This window comes from Mytilus trossulus, unplaced genomic scaffold, assembly GCF_036588685.1.
Source record: "Mytilus trossulus isolate FHL-02 unplaced genomic scaffold, PNRI_Mtr1.1.1.hap1 h1tg000343l___fragment_1__unscaffolded, whole genome shotgun sequence".
Classification (NCBI taxonomy): Eukaryota; Metazoa; Mollusca; class Bivalvia; order Mytilida; family Mytilidae; genus Mytilus; species Mytilus trossulus.
Window position 1 is genome coordinate 676,513 of NW_026963332.1, and position 17,031 is coordinate 693,543.

Sequence of the window (17,031 nt, forward strand, 5' to 3'; positions counted from 1 at the left end):
TGATATGCTTTGCATTTGATGGATGGATGGTCAATTGTTGTTTAATGTCTAGTGGCTAATCAGATGCATAATTAGGATGAGAATATGATAATGAGAAATGAAATACTAAACTGACACACTGAGCCAGAATTTAAATGTGCTAGCTCACAAGGTAACAGTTCCCCCAAAGATATGTTACCTTACCCAAACACATTATTCTGACTCCTTTAATAATTGCAATTGCAGCGTGCTTGGCGAAGAAGCAGCAGATACCAATTTTTAAGTCTTTGATTTGACCGGGTCAAGGTTCAAACCCAAGATCTCTCACTCTCCAGGTGAACACAATACCATCACATTTAAGGTGCACGTGGTCTTCACGTATGAATATATGTGCATGTTTGACCCAAAAATCTTTTGAGGACAATATACTTGACATAAACAAATTTCTTTGATTTATGAAATGTTTGATAATCAACTGTGTTCATGATCCTATCATGCTGATGAAGAAATAGCAATGTACCAAAGTTTGACTAAAACACATATTTTGTACAGACAAGAAATTTGTTAGCATCTCGTTCGCTGAAAAGTGGAAATGGTGGCAAAGAAATAAAAAGTTGAGATCAATGTTTTGTTTGGTGGCGAAACTGTTTGTACCTTGACAATGGCAACATTTTCATCAGCCATATTGTCGAATATGGCATCGCCGATTGTTTGCTTAGCCTTAGGTTTGCATTTGATAAAAGTGCTCTCAGTACTGAACCTGCAAATTTTAGTTTCGTCTGATAACATTTTCACACTGCAATACTAGCAGACGAAGTTTCACTTCCTAAACTACTTTCCATTTCGTTCATTGTTCTCCCGTACATTCACAGCCCTATCCGCTTATTTCACCCGATACTAAATCAAAGTGTATGTGTCACCCGAGTACCAGCATTTCAAAGCCATATCTCTGTTCCCTCGAAATCGAGAATTGTTTTTGTAGCAAAGCCATGAACGCGAAAAATCCTACTTTTCTAGTTCCGATTTTTGGGGGGAATCAAAGGCTTTAAAAAGATCGCCATCATATGTATTTAAGATATATTGAATCATTTATTTTATTATATATTTAAAACTACCTAAGAATTATAAAGGGCTTCATCAAAACACAGAAAACAGCTGTACTTCCACTCCTCGTTATCGAGAGGAGCCATTTTGAAACCCCACATGACCTCAAAACGTGTTTCCGGTTCTAATTTTAGAAAATAAAATTTTCCGATTTGATTTATTTACTTTTCACGATGTTTTTAATGCTGTTGAAGAACTGAATAATACCCTCAGATATCGTAGATTTTAATTGAAACATTGATTTTAACTGTTAAGAACGGTAAATAGCGGAAAATTGCGGCTTTTGTTGGGACAACATTTATGTATCCTGAAAGATACACTCGCCCTGCGCATCGTGTATCCTCAAGGATACATCCGCCCTGCGCATTGTGTATCCTCAAGGATACACTTGCCGAGAAAGGGTTAATATTCAACTGAAAGTAGATGAAGCCGTCAGACTCCATGGTCCTCCCTCGTTGGGTTTTTGAATTCGTCTGCGTCATTTCGAAGCTTTTCAAAATACGCTGTACACTACAAACGCTTTATTGACACAGACAAAACGTTTTGGAACGCCTCGGATTTTTTTATTCACAGCACTCGAAAAATCGGGTCGGCGGAATAAAAAACAACACGAAATCAAAATTTTAATTTTATTTCACTTTTAAACAAAATCGGGTCGGCGGATCCGTAAACCAACTAATTAAAAAAAAAAGGCCTTAATATGATTTGGTGTTTATTTTACAGGATCGTATTGGAAGACCTTCAGAGACTGGTATTATTGGAATTGTAGATCCACTTTGTAGAGTGATTGGGTTGAGGCTCTATGATGGCCTGTTCAAAGTTATTCCTCTGGACAGAGACAACAAAGAGCTGAAAGCATTTAATATTAGGTATGCTGGAAATTGATACACACTAAATGAAATATCATAAAAAGGTTAACATTGATTACTTTTCTTTTTGTATATCTCGAGTATTACCAAAAAATAACTTTAAAGTAAGCCTTTTTGAGAATTTCATCAATTAATAAAGTAAATATTTATCACAACTATATTATAAAAATTTTGAAAGAGAAAGGAAAAAAAGATAAGAAACAAAAAAATATAACATGATCTGATTTCATATTTATTTATTGCCTTTCTTTCTTATTTTCATGATTTTTAAGGAATTTTCCTTCATAGTTTGGTCATGTAAGGAGTAAGATTTGAGTTAGTCAAAAATATAAAATTTTAGTTTTTGTTTATTTTTGCTTAATTTTGGTAAATGGTTCAAATAATAACTCAAATTCTTTATAATGTTTCTCATATCTCAGTCATGTTGTGTAAGGTACAAGTTTTTACACAGAATATTTTTTTTCATTTACTGTATTGCAGGCTGGAAGAACTGACAGTTATTGATATACAGTTTTTACATGGCTGTACAACACCTACTCTTATTCTTATTCACCAGGTATGGCATCTATACCAACATTTTAGTGATTGAGCACTTTCAGATCCATAATGTACATGCAACAGAACCGATCATTTATTTAAATGTAATGATTTTGTCTGTGTCTTGTTTTTTTTAAGTACCATAAATTATTGCATGCATTTATTACTGCAATTTTTGGAGAATAAACAAATTATTACGATTAAAGGAAGATCTACATAGAGTTCAAAGTGTTATATTTCAGTAATGAGATTTGTTATTGTTGTGAAACTCGCACAGTCACATAAGTATAGTTTTCATTAATAAAAACCTTGCAATGATTTCTGTAAAGAATAAAATTTTAATGATTTTACCGTGGAGAATAAAAGATATCCATAATAAATAATATTATATACAGTTAAGAACTATCACATGTTATCTATTTTATTTCTTAAAACTGTATTTTTTTTTATATGTAGGATCCTCATGGCAGACATGTGAAGACTTACGAGATAAATTTAAGTGTAAAGGAATTTCAGAAAGGTCCTTGGAAACAGGATAATGTTGAAACTGAAGCTTGCATGGTTATAGCAGGTAAGATGTAGTTGTGGAATAGTGTTAAGTTCATATATCTGTAATTTTATAATTATGTTCATTGCTCCATTTTGTTAGATTGTAAAATTGTGAATGAACAATATTTAATGTCTCGGATTTATTAGCAATATAAGTTTTAAAATTGTCAGTGTAAAATGACACAACATTGTGAACCTTAAACAGATATATATATATAAATATTTTTAAAGATATCTGACCTTATATAGATCATGTTCAATTTTTATGCCCCACCTACGATAGTAGACAAATGGTAGAGGGGCATTATGTTTTCTGGTCTGTTCGTCCGTCTGTTTGTTCGTCTGTCTGTCCCACTTCAGGTTAAAGTTTTTGGTCAAGGTAGTTTTTGGGATACGATTGCTGTCAAGCAATCTGTAGACTTTTACCATTGACCCTATGACACACTCCCTCACGTCATTCGTTTTATTCTAAACATTCGGCAACATCTCAGATTCTTATGATTGTCTTGCTTTAAAAGGTAAAAACAAGCAAAACAATTGAACATAAACAACTTTCCTGTAATGTTTTACTCATAATCTTCATGTGTGATATTTTCCTTGACTTATATGCGTGTTTTAACAATACGGAAAATCAGAATTAAACAGTATTTATATTTAGTGTTTTTATAAATTTAGAAACACGTCAGAGGGAATTCCCAAATTTTGATAACTTGCGAAATCGATAATTCTATTTCTGTCACAAGAACTGAAGTGGAGTATTTCTATATTTTACCGTTATGAAACTGATATTTGATACTGTACTCTCATAAATAAATGGAGAACCATTCATCATATCATTTAATAAACGTTCTTGTTCCAAATCGCAAGTCGCGATTTGTTTATGTATTGCATGCGTGGTCTCACTATTTAGAGACAAAAAGAATTTTAGAGACAAAAAGCGTCAAGAAGCGACAAGAAGAATAATATTAGCAACAAGAAACTATTTAGCGACAAGAAAACATTTTTTTATTTATATTACTTATTCGAAATAAATATTAAAAAATATGCAAAAGAAAACAATTTCAACGACATGAAAGTTAATTTTGATAGGGGGGAAATGAAACTTGTAAATCGAATTCAGTTGCTACATTTATTTACATGATATTTTATAAGGTATCACAGGAAGTATATTTTGTCTTTTTATTTGTTTTTAAAACCATTTTTGTACAATATATAATTAACTTGCAAAATGCATTATTTGTGCATAATTGTCCAGAAAATACATACAAAAATTGTGAAATACAAATTAAGAACTGAAATCAAACAAGAGGAAAACATAATTAAAATGTGAATATTTTTTATCATTTTATTTAGTGTATTGTCTCATTTAACGATATTTATCATGTTTATGCATATAGATTGAAGATTAAAGGAAACTGATGACAATCTTGAGTTTTCAACAGGTGTTCACTATTCGGTACAATAATTTTATATTCTGGTGCGTGTAATTGATGAAGGTGTTAATGGATGTTATTGTTGCAATAAAACAAAGGACACGCACCTAGTTAATCTCATTTGTTGCTCTTAATTGTGTATTATCTTAGAGTGAAGCCACAGCTAATGTTGGTCCTATCAGGAAAAATTAATTGTACAGTTAGGAAGGAAATAATATTTCATGTTTTTGTTTTATAAAATCCTTCAAAAGGAAGGTGACAAATCTTTGTTTTTATTTTCATTTTATAGAGTTTACATTTCCTTTGCTCTTACACATGTTTAATTTCTACATCTATCAATATGATAATAAAAAGTACACCATCTCTTCATCGATTTTTTTTTTTTATTTCTTCATCTTTCAATATAATCCTAAAAAAATATTTTAATGTATGTGATAACAAAATGTATTCTTGTCGCTAAATAGCTTCTTGTTGCTTTTTGTCACTTATTATTTTTCTTCTTGTCGCTTCTTGACGCTTTTTGTCGCTAATTAGTGAGACCCCACATGCGTGTAGTTTTCCTGATTTCAAGGGGTATCAGATTGAGTGATTCCCCGCTTCATTGATTAATTTGAAACTCATGGGATTCTTTCTATGTCTGTCTGCATATGGAGAGCTATTGTTGTTGCATAATTTTAAATCACATGCATAATTTAAATTAAAATAAATGTTTCATCGTAAAAATAACCTATAACACCCCTTCAGCAGAAATGGAATCTTCCATGTTATCGTTTCGAGTTGTCTCCCTTTTTCGAAGTAATCGTCAAGAAGAATTAACTCGTTAATGCCGGTAAACGTCGTTTTATATTAAGAACGATCTCTATGTAAACAGAGGAGTGTGTACGGAAAGGAGTCATGCCCTCTGACTCAAAGGAACTTCAATAATTAAAGAGTAAGAAATGGGGTTCCTCCTAAACTGGTCCGCCATTCTATATATAGTTTCGCACCGCATGTCAGTGTAGCGATAAGTGAACACAATAGGGGTCCAGTTTAGGGTTCCTCCTAGAATTACGGTGATAAGATACGAAAGCAAGTTAACTCGTACCACGGCATTGGAACCAAAAAAGTTAACTTGTACTGCTGGGAAGTCGTAACATTCAGAAAAAATATATAAAAATATGATGTTTTATGGGTTTCTGTTTGTAAACTTAATAGAAATAAAGTTGAATTACTTGAATTTTACACAGGAGTTAAATGAAAACTAAGACAAAAATAAAGAATGTTTTAAAGCATTAATGTTTTAACTGATCTTTCAAACTAGAACATAGGCGGATCCAGCCCCCCCTTTTTTTTGTGGAAAAAATTTGGTTGATAATAAAGGGAATCATTGAAGCATGACTGGAGCGGGCCCCCTCTTAGGTCAGTCAGCGGGCTTCCCCTTAGGAAAAGTTCTGGCTCCGCCACTGTAGAACTTAATCCAGAGGAAAGTTAAAACATTGCTTTAACTGTACCTTATTAAAATTGAACATGTTGAATATGTATATATTCAATTTAAGTTAATTAAAGCTGTAATCCATGATCACAAATTGAATGCTATGTTTACAATTGTTGAAAGCCATGTGCTTTTTTGGCGGGGAAAATGCAGACCCCCTTAACAGGAATCAGTTAAATTTCATTGTTACGTTTATTTATAGACAGTAAAAATAATTTTGGCAATCATTTTGACTAACTGCTAAGATTTAATTATTCATGAAAAATTTTCTTCGGGTGAAACTGTATATACCTTAATTATCTACATCTGCCACAGTATTTTCTATCCAATATACAAGGAACGTAAGCTACAAATTGGTCATTGTACTTTCAAATTATATACATTTTACAGACTTAAGAGGTATTGGGTGAAAGTAACGTATATCATGTATATTCATCATTTAACACCATTTGAATGCATTTAAATAAGTTGGTACGAGTTAGCAATGGTACGAGTTTGCATTGGTACAAGTTTTTTTTTAATGGTACGAGTTTACAATGGTACAGGATAACTATAATTCGATAAAACACAATAAGTACATGGCTCATACACTTGTAACGGGGATTGGCTATTCTTTAAGTTGAGTGACTATTCAGATTGTTACATTTTGCATGTGCAGTTGAATTAGTTTAGAGAATAATACTATCCAGCTGTACCAGGGTTACCGGCCAAAAATGCTTGAGACTTGCGCATGTTCATGCTTTTTTTGCAATAGTATTCTTGGATCTATTTCTTTCCTCTTTGATCTTTTGAATTTTGGCCAAATCTCATGCATTTGTTCAATGAAAATTTGGCAGAACTGCTATACATGTGTCAATGAAAACTATGGCAATCGTATCCCTCAGAGCATTCTGCTCTTTGATTGATGTTTTCTGGTTTGTGCGTCTGTTCGTCCGTCTGTCCCGCTTCAGGTTCAAGTTTTTGGTCAAGGTAGTTTTTGATGAAGTAGAAGTGCAATCAACTTTAAACTTAGTATACATGTTCCCTTTGATAAGATCATTCTAATTTTAATGCCAAATTAGAGAATTTATTCCAATTTCACGGTCCACTAAACATAGAAAATGATAGTGCGAGTGGGCCATCTGTGTACTGTGGACACATTCTTGTTCCATAAATGTTTTCTCTAGACATACCATATTCATATTTTATATTCTATATCAAAAGACAATAACAATCAAAACCAAGGAATAAACAAAGACTAAAAAAACCAAACAAAGGAATAAACAGACAAAAAAAAACAAATTACATTTACATCAACAGTTACAAATAATGAATAAGAAACAACATAAACTCCAATAAAAACCGGGAGTGAAATCAGGTACTCCGGAAGGTAAGCATTTACGACACTGTATACAGTACCTGTCATGTTATTTATTTGTTCAGTTTGGTACTGTTCAGTTCGAAAGTTCATATACCTCTACACTACGTATAAATTTTATTAGTCATTTGTAAACAGCTTAAACACGTTATTTTATTGTTATAGTGCCAGAGCCTTTTGGTGGCGCCCTCATTATAGGACAGGAATCCATCACATACCAGAAGGGAGATAACTGTCTACCTGTGGCACCACCTGCTATAAAGGTATACCATGTTTAAAAATAAATAACCTTGATAACTTTATTTGTCAAAGCCTTTGAAATAGTATGCACACGGGGGGGTCTCAACATGGGATTTTGGGTACAGGTGTGCAGCTGGGATTTTAAAAACACCCCCCATTCATATATTGAATAATTGTGAAATCCCTACCTATACATATATTTCACAGCGAAATCATAACCCATTCATATATTTATGACCCATTGATATATCACAATCGGTCAATTACTACCTATTGATATATTTCCTCGGTAAAATTGCACCCCATTGATATATTTGACGGATCAAAAAAGGGACCCATTCCAGCGGCACATATATACCTTTATATAGGAAGAGACCCCCCCGTCAGTATGCACCAGTAGAATAAAAGTTCGTGGGCATCATTAATACGAAAAAAAAACATCTGCATTTCCTTTCAAAGTTTTTACCTTTCCAATCAATGTATATATAGTTACATACATATTTCATGTATTTGCATGGTATTAATTTTTTTAGCAAAGTACTCTAACTTGTTATGGTAAAGTCGATGCCAATGGATCCCGGTATCTCCTTGGTGATATGAATGGTCGATTATTCCTGTTGCTTTTAGAAAAGGAAGAAAAAATGGACAATACTGTTGTTGTAAAAGATCTCAAAGTAGAATTTCTTGGTGAGGTAAGATATTTGTAATTGTTAAGTTGTTTGTATTGACAATTAGGATATGTAGTGGATGGATTTGAAAGTAATTTTGTCATGAATCTTAAAGTACTACTCTATGTTTCTACAAAATACAATAGAGAGGCTATTTATAAATATTTCCCAACAGTGAGGATGATTATTATTGTGACAGCCCGCCAACAACACACTGTTTTAGAAAATGAGTTTGTCATAAATGTAAATGAATAAGGATTTGTTATTGTACACTGTCACTGAATAACCTTAGATTTAACAAATTACTTAACAAAGGTGGGAGATAGATAAAAAAATAATTTACATTAAACTCTATAAATAGACAGAAAAGGACAAATTGAATTTTATTTTGAGATGTTTTCCTTAATTTTAAAGTTAATTGATTTGACTATTTCTAGTTAGTGGTAAAAAGTCCAAGGACACAGTTCTTTTCCTTTGGTTTTTGATGTCTACAAATATTGTCCCTAGTGTGAGCAGTGCATAACTTGCCATTTTTTTTATACACTTAAACTTTCCCAATTAATTTCATGATATTTACTGCTTGAAATATTAAGTAGGGGGTTGAAATTACATGTTTAAAAAAATGGATGCTGATCTTTAGTGGTGATTTGGTCCAGTTTAAAAAAGTCAAATTTTAGTACATCTGAAGCTGTCAAACTGAATTTTAGACCCCCTTAATTGAGTATTGTCAATATTTTGAGTTAGAGCTGGTAGAAGTTTCTATAATTTTGATATTATTTGTCCCACTAGTAGTACACTACACTGTAAAAACCTTTTTGAGAAAGAGCAGGTGCGATATTTTTAATTTGAATTTATTGTCTAAAAAGAATGAACTAGGAAATTACAGTGTTCCCTGGCCAATACAAAAAAGATGTATCAGATGTATGGGTTATGAAACTGTTGCATTGTTGAGTATTGCATTTTGGGGACCTTTGTTAGCTTTAATGTTGACTTCCAAAACTGGAAGCTAATAACATTGTATGACTTGTTTATGCTATTAATAGTAAGCTTTACATGCCTCTTAGCTCTAAATAATTTTATTAAACTTTAATCAAGTGATTGTTTAATTATGATGTATTTTGTAGACAACAATAGCTGAATGTATCACCTACTTAGATAATGGTGTTGTTTATATTGGATCCAGACTAGGAGACTCACAGCTTGTCAAGGTAAATAACACTTAAAAGTTATATTTGATTCATTGTTCAGTATTATAAGATCACCTGGCATGAAAAATCTTAGCACATTTAGCTGATAACCTTTTATATGCAATAAACCAAAAGGCTGCTTTTCAGGCTTTGAAACAATTTAGGAGAAACCTGTTTTGTATTTTAAGCTTGGCCTTCATAGAACGTAGATTTTACTGTCACAGATTAGTTACAAACAAATTACACTAATATTGATCTTTTTGATCATTAAGTGAATAGGAAATGGTTTTGTGCTGGATAATATTATGCAATTAGCCTGTGTGCAATTAATTAGGAGGAGCCAACTGTATTACAATTCACAAATACTGTTCAGTGTTTTTATGCCCCACCTACGATAGTGGTCTGTGGCTCCCTTCGTCCGTTCAGGTTAAAGTTTTTGGTCAAGGTAGTTTTTGAAGAAGATGAAGTCCAATCAACTTGAAACTTAGTATACATGTTCCCAATGATATGATCTTTCTAATTTTAATGCCAAATTATAGTTTTGACCCCAATTTCATGGTCCACTGAACATAGAAAATGATAATACGAAGTTCAGGTTAAAGTTTTTGGTCAAGGTATTTTTTGATGAAGTTAAAGTTACATCAACTTGAAACTTAGTACACATGTTTCCTATGATATGATCTTTCTAATTATAATACAAATTAAAGTTTTGACCCCAATTTCACAGTCCAATGAACATAGAAAATGATAGTGCGAGTAGGGCATCTGTGTACTATGGACACATTCTTGTTTTTATAGTAATAACTTTTTTTGAGTATATTATTTATTTTTTGCAGTTAAATGTAGAATGTGATGATAATAATTCATATGTAACAGAAATGGAAAGATTTACAAACCTTGGGCCTATCCTGGACATGTGTGTTGTTGACCTTGAAAGACAAGGTCAGGGACAGGTTAGTTTATATAAATAATTACTGGATTATGGAACTACTTCAATGTTTTTATTTTTTAAAGATATTGCATGTACTTGTATAATTTTTGTGTCACTTTTTATACTCTTGCTCTAAAGGAGGCGTAATTGTTTACATCAGTCCCTCTATTGGTCAGTCCCTTGAAATTTTCTTTTCATGATCCGAAGACACTAGAAATCTGAGCTTTCTAATGAGTCCCATTTTACCGGGATTGGAATACCTCTTTTATGTTTCCCGCTTAAAACAGTGCAAACATGAGTTATCTTTCTTTGATGAATACCCGGATGAAAGTGTAAACATGGCCCTTCTGTTTGTTGAAAACCGTGTCAAAATCAGCAGAAAGCACTAGGCCAGTAAGGACCGATTTTGGCCTCAAATTTCAGGTTCATCTCACGAAAGATTCTTACCACTTTTTAAACACTTAAGTGTCTATTTTATTCAATTCTATTAGTTAATGTGACAGATTTTAACTGATTTTGTCATTAAAAACAATCCGATTTAAGCTCAAATATGAAAAATCTACAAAATATGGCCGAAAAATGTCCCTTTTCAGATGGTTTTTGTCAAAGAGCAGAATTTTGAGAATTTCACCAAAATAATGCTGAAAATTAGAAAATTTGAATATTTTATGTAGAAAAAATAATCAAAACATGAACAAAACTGTGAACATGATGTTAGTGAATGAAATAAAAACACAAATAACTAATAGCAAGTTTCTATCAGCATTTATTATGAAGATCTCCCACTTGAGTAATAGTATCCAGGGAAGCCATACTCTCAGAGTAGCTTCTGTCTGGGCAGCAATCGGTGAAAGGGTTAAGATTGAAATATTGATTAGTTGCCTAAAAAACTTAAATGTTTTCATCCAATATTTTTAACTTATAGAATAACTTTTATGATTTTAGTTAGTCACATGCTCTGGAGCTTATAAAGAAGGATCATTACGTATTATTAGGAATGGTATTGGTATACACGAACATGCCAGTATAGATTTACCAGGAATAAAAGGTACAAAAATGTTCTTGTGCATTGTAATTAATTAGCGCTTCTTGTATTTTGTCATTTAAAAGTAATATTATTAAGGTTCTTTAATACTTGGGTTTTATTTTTCATGATTTCGAAAAAATGTTAGAATTTATTTATGAGATGCATTAGTTTAATCGACCTTATGCAAGTGCATCTTATTTCAGGCATTACACTTAGTTTGATTTTGGAATATAGTAATACAACTGAGTAAGAGTACTACAGCCATCCACAAGCATTTTGTATTTTTATGCCGCACTTATGATAGTAGAGGGACATTATGTTTTTTTGGTCTGCGCCTGTTCGTCTGTCCGCCCGTTTGTTCGTCTGTCTGTCCCTCTTCAGGTTAAAGTTTTTGGTAGAGGTAGTTTTTGATGAAGTTCAAGTCCAATCAACCTGAAACTTTGTATACATGTTCTTTATGATATGATCTTTTAAATTTTAATGCTAAATTAGAGTTCTGACCACCAAATTCACAGTTCATTGCACATAGAAAATGATAGTGTGAGTGGGGCATTCTGTGTACTTGGGACACATTCTTGTTGATATGTGACTTGAATTTAAAATGCACTTCACATTAATGAATAATAATGTAATTTTCTTTGCAGGTATATGGTCATTGAGAATTGGCTCGACAGATTATGATGATTACATTGTTCTATCATTTGTTGGACAAACCAGGTAGAGAAAATAATATAATCATTAAATAAAATTTCAATTTTTAAATATTTGATAATTTTCTTCTGGGTATAAAGTACTTTCCTTCAATTCATTCAAAAGAAAGAATTTAGAAAATATAAACCAAACCATAAACTGTAAATTAAAGTTAAGTCTTCAAAATCATTCCCTTTAACATAAAAACAATGTTAGGTTGTAGGAAGGGAATGATTATTTAATATGTTATGGTTACTGACGACGAAATGGAGGTCAAGTACGATGATGTCTGATTTCAATTAAGGTCAAAGTTATGGCCCTTAATTGCTTAAAAAGTCACTGTCACTATTGTTGTGTCTTGTATGAAGATACTAAAAGATACATATTCTTATGAATTTTAGAGTATTGATGTTGAACGGTGAAGAAGTAGAAGAAACAGAGTTAGCAGGCTTTGATTCAGATCAACAGACATTTTTATGTACCAATGTTTGTCACAGTCAGATATTACAGGTACTGTTCTATTAAAATGATCCAATAAAGTAATGTTTTCTGCAGAAAGGAACCAACAAATTTCAATGTAATATAGTATCTGGGCTTTTAAGGGAAAAAAGATGGTTAAGGTGGTATTCCATTTTAATTTAAATCTTTTTTATAAAAATGAAAGAATATGTTCATACTTTGCCAAAACGTAGTATCTCTTGAAATGTGTTCAAAAATATCATAAAAGTTATAGGTCACGGCACATTTTCTAAAGCTTCAGGTTGTGACAAAATGACACATTTTGTATGGATTATACAGGAAAAAGCACAATACGTGATTAGAACATGTAGAAGCTAAACTAAATGATTGAATTATAAAATAAAATATGAGAAGATAGATTTTCTAAAATACTTTGAGAATATCAAAAGAAAAGATAGGGTAACCCTGCGATTTTTCCAGCTAAAATACGAAATAGCAAAATTCCATAATGATTCCTTAAGAAAATGCACTATTTCAGAGTTACCTCCCCTTAAAATGCCAGTTTAAAAATATTTGAATTCAAGAAGAACTAATCAACACTTGTACAAATATTAATATTTATAAGTTATAATCTTCTAAATTTGTTCTTTTAAATGCAAATTCATATTAATTATCTGCATTCCTGTATCAAATTTTGCTAGCTTGATTGAAAATCTGGACTTTAGATTCTCTGTTTTTTGGGATACGATTGCTTTCAAGCAATCTGTAGACTTATACCATCGACTCAGGGCCATGCCCTCACGTCAACTTCTAAACATCCAGTAACATCTTTGATTCTTATGATTGTCTTGCTTTTTAAAAAAGCTAAAAACAAACAAAAGGATTGAACTTTTCTATAATATAAAAAAGAAGATGTGGTATGATTGCCAATGAGACAACTGTCCACAAGAGACCAAAATTAAACAGCTATAGGTCACTGTACGGCCTTTAACAATGACCAAAGCCCATACTGCATAGTCAACTATAAAAGGCCCTGATAGGACAATGTAAAACAAATCAAACGATAAAATTATCGGCCTTATTTTTAAAAAAAATGAACAAAAAAAAACAAATATGTAACACATAAACAAACGACAACCACTGAATTACAGGCTCCTGACTTGGGACAGGCACATACATAAATAATGTGGCAGGGTTAAACATGTTAGCATATAGTATGCTGCTATAAAATATTTACAGCTTTTACATTAATGCTAGCAAAACAAATCTTTTGTTTGGCTTGCTTGGTTTGTTTGTATCAATGTTTGCTCAAGCATGGCAATTAAGATAGGCATTTATAAATAACCATATAATCTGCATTCCAAGACATAGTTTAGAAAATCAATTTTGGGTGAGCAGTTCCTTTATACTGTTTGAAACTGACTTTGGTTTGGACTACTGTGGATTCATTATCCTTTATGGGATGCCAATTTTCAAATTTCCTGGATATAAGTGAATCACGAATTTAAATGTTCAACAAAGTAAAAACTGTGTATAGGCTGGTATATATGTAGACTGTCAAAAAATTAAATATCGCCAAAATTGTAATTTTCTATTAATCCACGAAAGGAAATGACTCTACAGTATTATATACAGTTTTGACAATTAATGTGGTTCCCAACACTTTCACTAAAATAAATTTGGTTCGTTTAATTTTCATAAAATTTTGACAAAGTATTTGAGGCTGAGTCTGTAACAATAAATTTATTGCACATGGAAACATAGGCCGTAAAAGGACAAAGAGGAGAAGAGGTATTTCTAACAAGAGGAATTTGCAAACTCCTTTCACCAAATTGTATAATTTTGGACCAATTAAAATTTACAAGTAATATATTGTGTTTTACAAAAATATCCTTCCTTTTTAGACATTTCAACGGGTCATCTGTGGTGCCTACCAAATTAGACTTCCGGCACATAAAAAAAACGCAAACAAAAATAAACACCAAAAAGTATGATGATTACTCTCCTCAAAATTTAAAATACTTTTAAACTGCAATAAAATATCCGGAGAAATGGGAAAGGCTGATTTAACTTCATGCGGATTTACTCTTTTTAAACCTTTAAAAAATAATTTAAAATAGAAAGAATTTAAATGCGGAAAATCTAAATCCAAATACAAATGAAGACATTTAACACCATTAACATAATTTCTAATCGAGTCAGTGCTATTAAATGACCGACTTAAAAACTGACAGTATAAACATATATTCTCTATTGAACAAGGTAAAGGCACTAATTCATAAAAACTACAAAACAGAAAAAAAATTTCCATTGTGTTCTCAAATTTTTTTCTAGTACCAACTGCATAAGCACTATTTATTGAACATCTTGCTTCTCCTTTCAACCTGACTAAATCACCACTCATGTTGAAACCTAAAAAGAAAATCGTTTATTTCAATTTCCTGAGAAAACTGTTTGTCGACAAGATTAAAAAATTCCGACTGATAAAAGGGAGACAAATCCCACCTAGATAACAAATCGGAAACTCTGTTATCTTTTCCATTCAAGTGAATCGCTTTAATTTCACACTCATTTATAGCACAAATTAATAAAAAAAAAGGATATAAGTGAATCACGAATTTAAATGTTCAACAAAGTAAAAACTGTATAGGCTGGTATATATGTAGACTGTCAAAAAATTAAATATCGCCAAAATTGTAATTTTCTATTAATCCACGAAAGGAAATGACTCTACAGTATTATATACAGTTTTGACAATTAATGTGGTTCCCAACACTTTCACTAAAATAAATTTGGTTCGTTTAATTTTCATAAAATTTTGACAAAGTATTTACTTTGACCCTTTGACAAAAATATAAAAATTTTGAAAATTTTGAACCAACTGTTTTGTCAGAAAAATTACACTGGTTATATAGTAGTTTGACAAACATCAATTTTGATCATTGAGGAGCTTATTATTCCCGTTACAACACAACGTAATTAAAACTTTAAGCTGATTTTACAGAGTTATCTCCCTGTAGTGTTAGGTACCTCCTTACAAAACCCAATCCTCACTTATATTTAATAATAATTTTTTATGCAGGTAACACAGTCAGCCGTTAGATTAATTAACACAGAAAGTAGAGCATTAGTTAGCGAGTGGAAACATCCTTCAATGAAGAACATAAGTCTAGCAAGCTGTAATATATCACAGGTTATAATAGCTGTTGGCAGTGAACTGTTCCTGTTAAATATACTACCAGGAGAAGTTAGACAAATAAGGTAGTTTTCTATTAACTTATATTATTACATTGGTTGCAGTGAATTACATTGATTTCCCAGTTAAAGAAAAAAAGATAATTTCACATGTGAAATAAACGTGGTTATTTCACTCTCTGACGTCATACAACAATATATTGTCAAGACATTGATAATGGCAGATCAAAACAAATTGTGAATGCGTGGAAAAAAGAAAAAGTTCTGTACATGTTTTACATTAATTTCTTTAAAAAAGCCATTTGCCAATGTAATAAAAAGAATAACTAATTGAAAATTTCAAATATAGAAAAATATTCAACTCATGACCGAACAACAATGATAATTAACTCATGCGCTCTAGCATTTGTGAATAAATGGGTTGTTTGGTCAGTCGTTGAATATTTTTCTCTATTTGAATTCTTCGATTAGTTATTCTATAACTAATGAATATGATTGTTGAACAGAACAATACCAATTAAGGATTTTTTGTTTATACCAAACATAAATGGTTTTAGACATTTTTCTTGTGTAGAACTAGAAATGTATGCCTACCCTATGGTACAGTTCTTCGTAAGAGGGCACTTGTTCAGTTTACATTGTTCAACCCATACATTCCGCCTAGCTATTTTCATTGAGCACAAGTTATAAATATCAATGTTGGGATGAGACAAGTTTTTGGTCAAGGTAGCTTGCCATGAAGTTGTCACCCTTATTTTAAACTTAGTATGCATGTTCATTGTGGGGTGACAGTTTTAAAGTATAAGTATAAAGTACAGTGACCCTAATTAAACTGTTCACTGAACATGGAAATGTCTTGTTGAGGAAATTAAAGCTTACATAGGTTAAAGTGATGAATTAAGGTTCTTCTCCATGAAGCTTAGGTCACATCAACTTGACATCTAGGTCACATGTTTATGTTGAGGGCTATTCCAGAAAAAAATGTAGGAGGTCGAAGGCAGTTTTTGTCAGCACCTACCACCCAGACAATTGTAAATGAAAATTATAGTTCATTATAGTGTGAAAAGTTGTTCTGATACCCATCACCCATGTATTTTATATACATTGTGCCTTCCCCCCTCCCCCCATACATTTTTTTCTGGAATAGCCCTGAGATGAACTTTAAATTGTTATGTGCATTTATTATTGCAATTTTTGTAGAAAGGACAAAAGTGAATAACTAGTATTGAATTATTATAATGGTGATACCCATTAATTCACATAATTCCCATTGATTAAAAAATGCATATTTATTTACAGTACTGAAATTGTAGGACAAATTTGATGATCTAGATT

The 17,031-nt window shown here is 31.8% G+C and overlaps 1 protein-coding gene across 1 annotated transcript in view; it reads left to right on the forward strand.

Moving 5' to 3' along the window:
• LOC134701823 (DNA damage-binding protein 1-like) overlaps positions 1 to 17,031 on the forward strand; it is a 35,219-nt gene that overhangs the window by 3,259 nt on the left and 14,929 nt on the right. Inside the window, exons 4-14 of the mRNA XM_063562941.1 lie at positions 1,807 to 1,952; positions 2,433 to 2,508; positions 2,946 to 3,060; positions 7,465 to 7,562; positions 8,073 to 8,231; positions 9,332 to 9,415; positions 10,231 to 10,347; positions 11,271 to 11,373; positions 11,997 to 12,069; positions 12,444 to 12,552; positions 15,584 to 15,762. Of these exons, the coding sequence (XP_063419011.1) occupies positions 1,807 to 1,952; positions 2,433 to 2,508; positions 2,946 to 3,060; positions 7,465 to 7,562; positions 8,073 to 8,231; positions 9,332 to 9,415; positions 10,231 to 10,347; positions 11,271 to 11,373; positions 11,997 to 12,069; positions 12,444 to 12,552; positions 15,584 to 15,762 (1,259 nt within the window). The remainder of the gene's footprint in view (positions 1 to 1,806; positions 1,953 to 2,432; positions 2,509 to 2,945; positions 3,061 to 7,464; positions 7,563 to 8,072; positions 8,232 to 9,331; positions 9,416 to 10,230; positions 10,348 to 11,270; positions 11,374 to 11,996; positions 12,070 to 12,443; positions 12,553 to 15,583; positions 15,763 to 17,031) is intronic.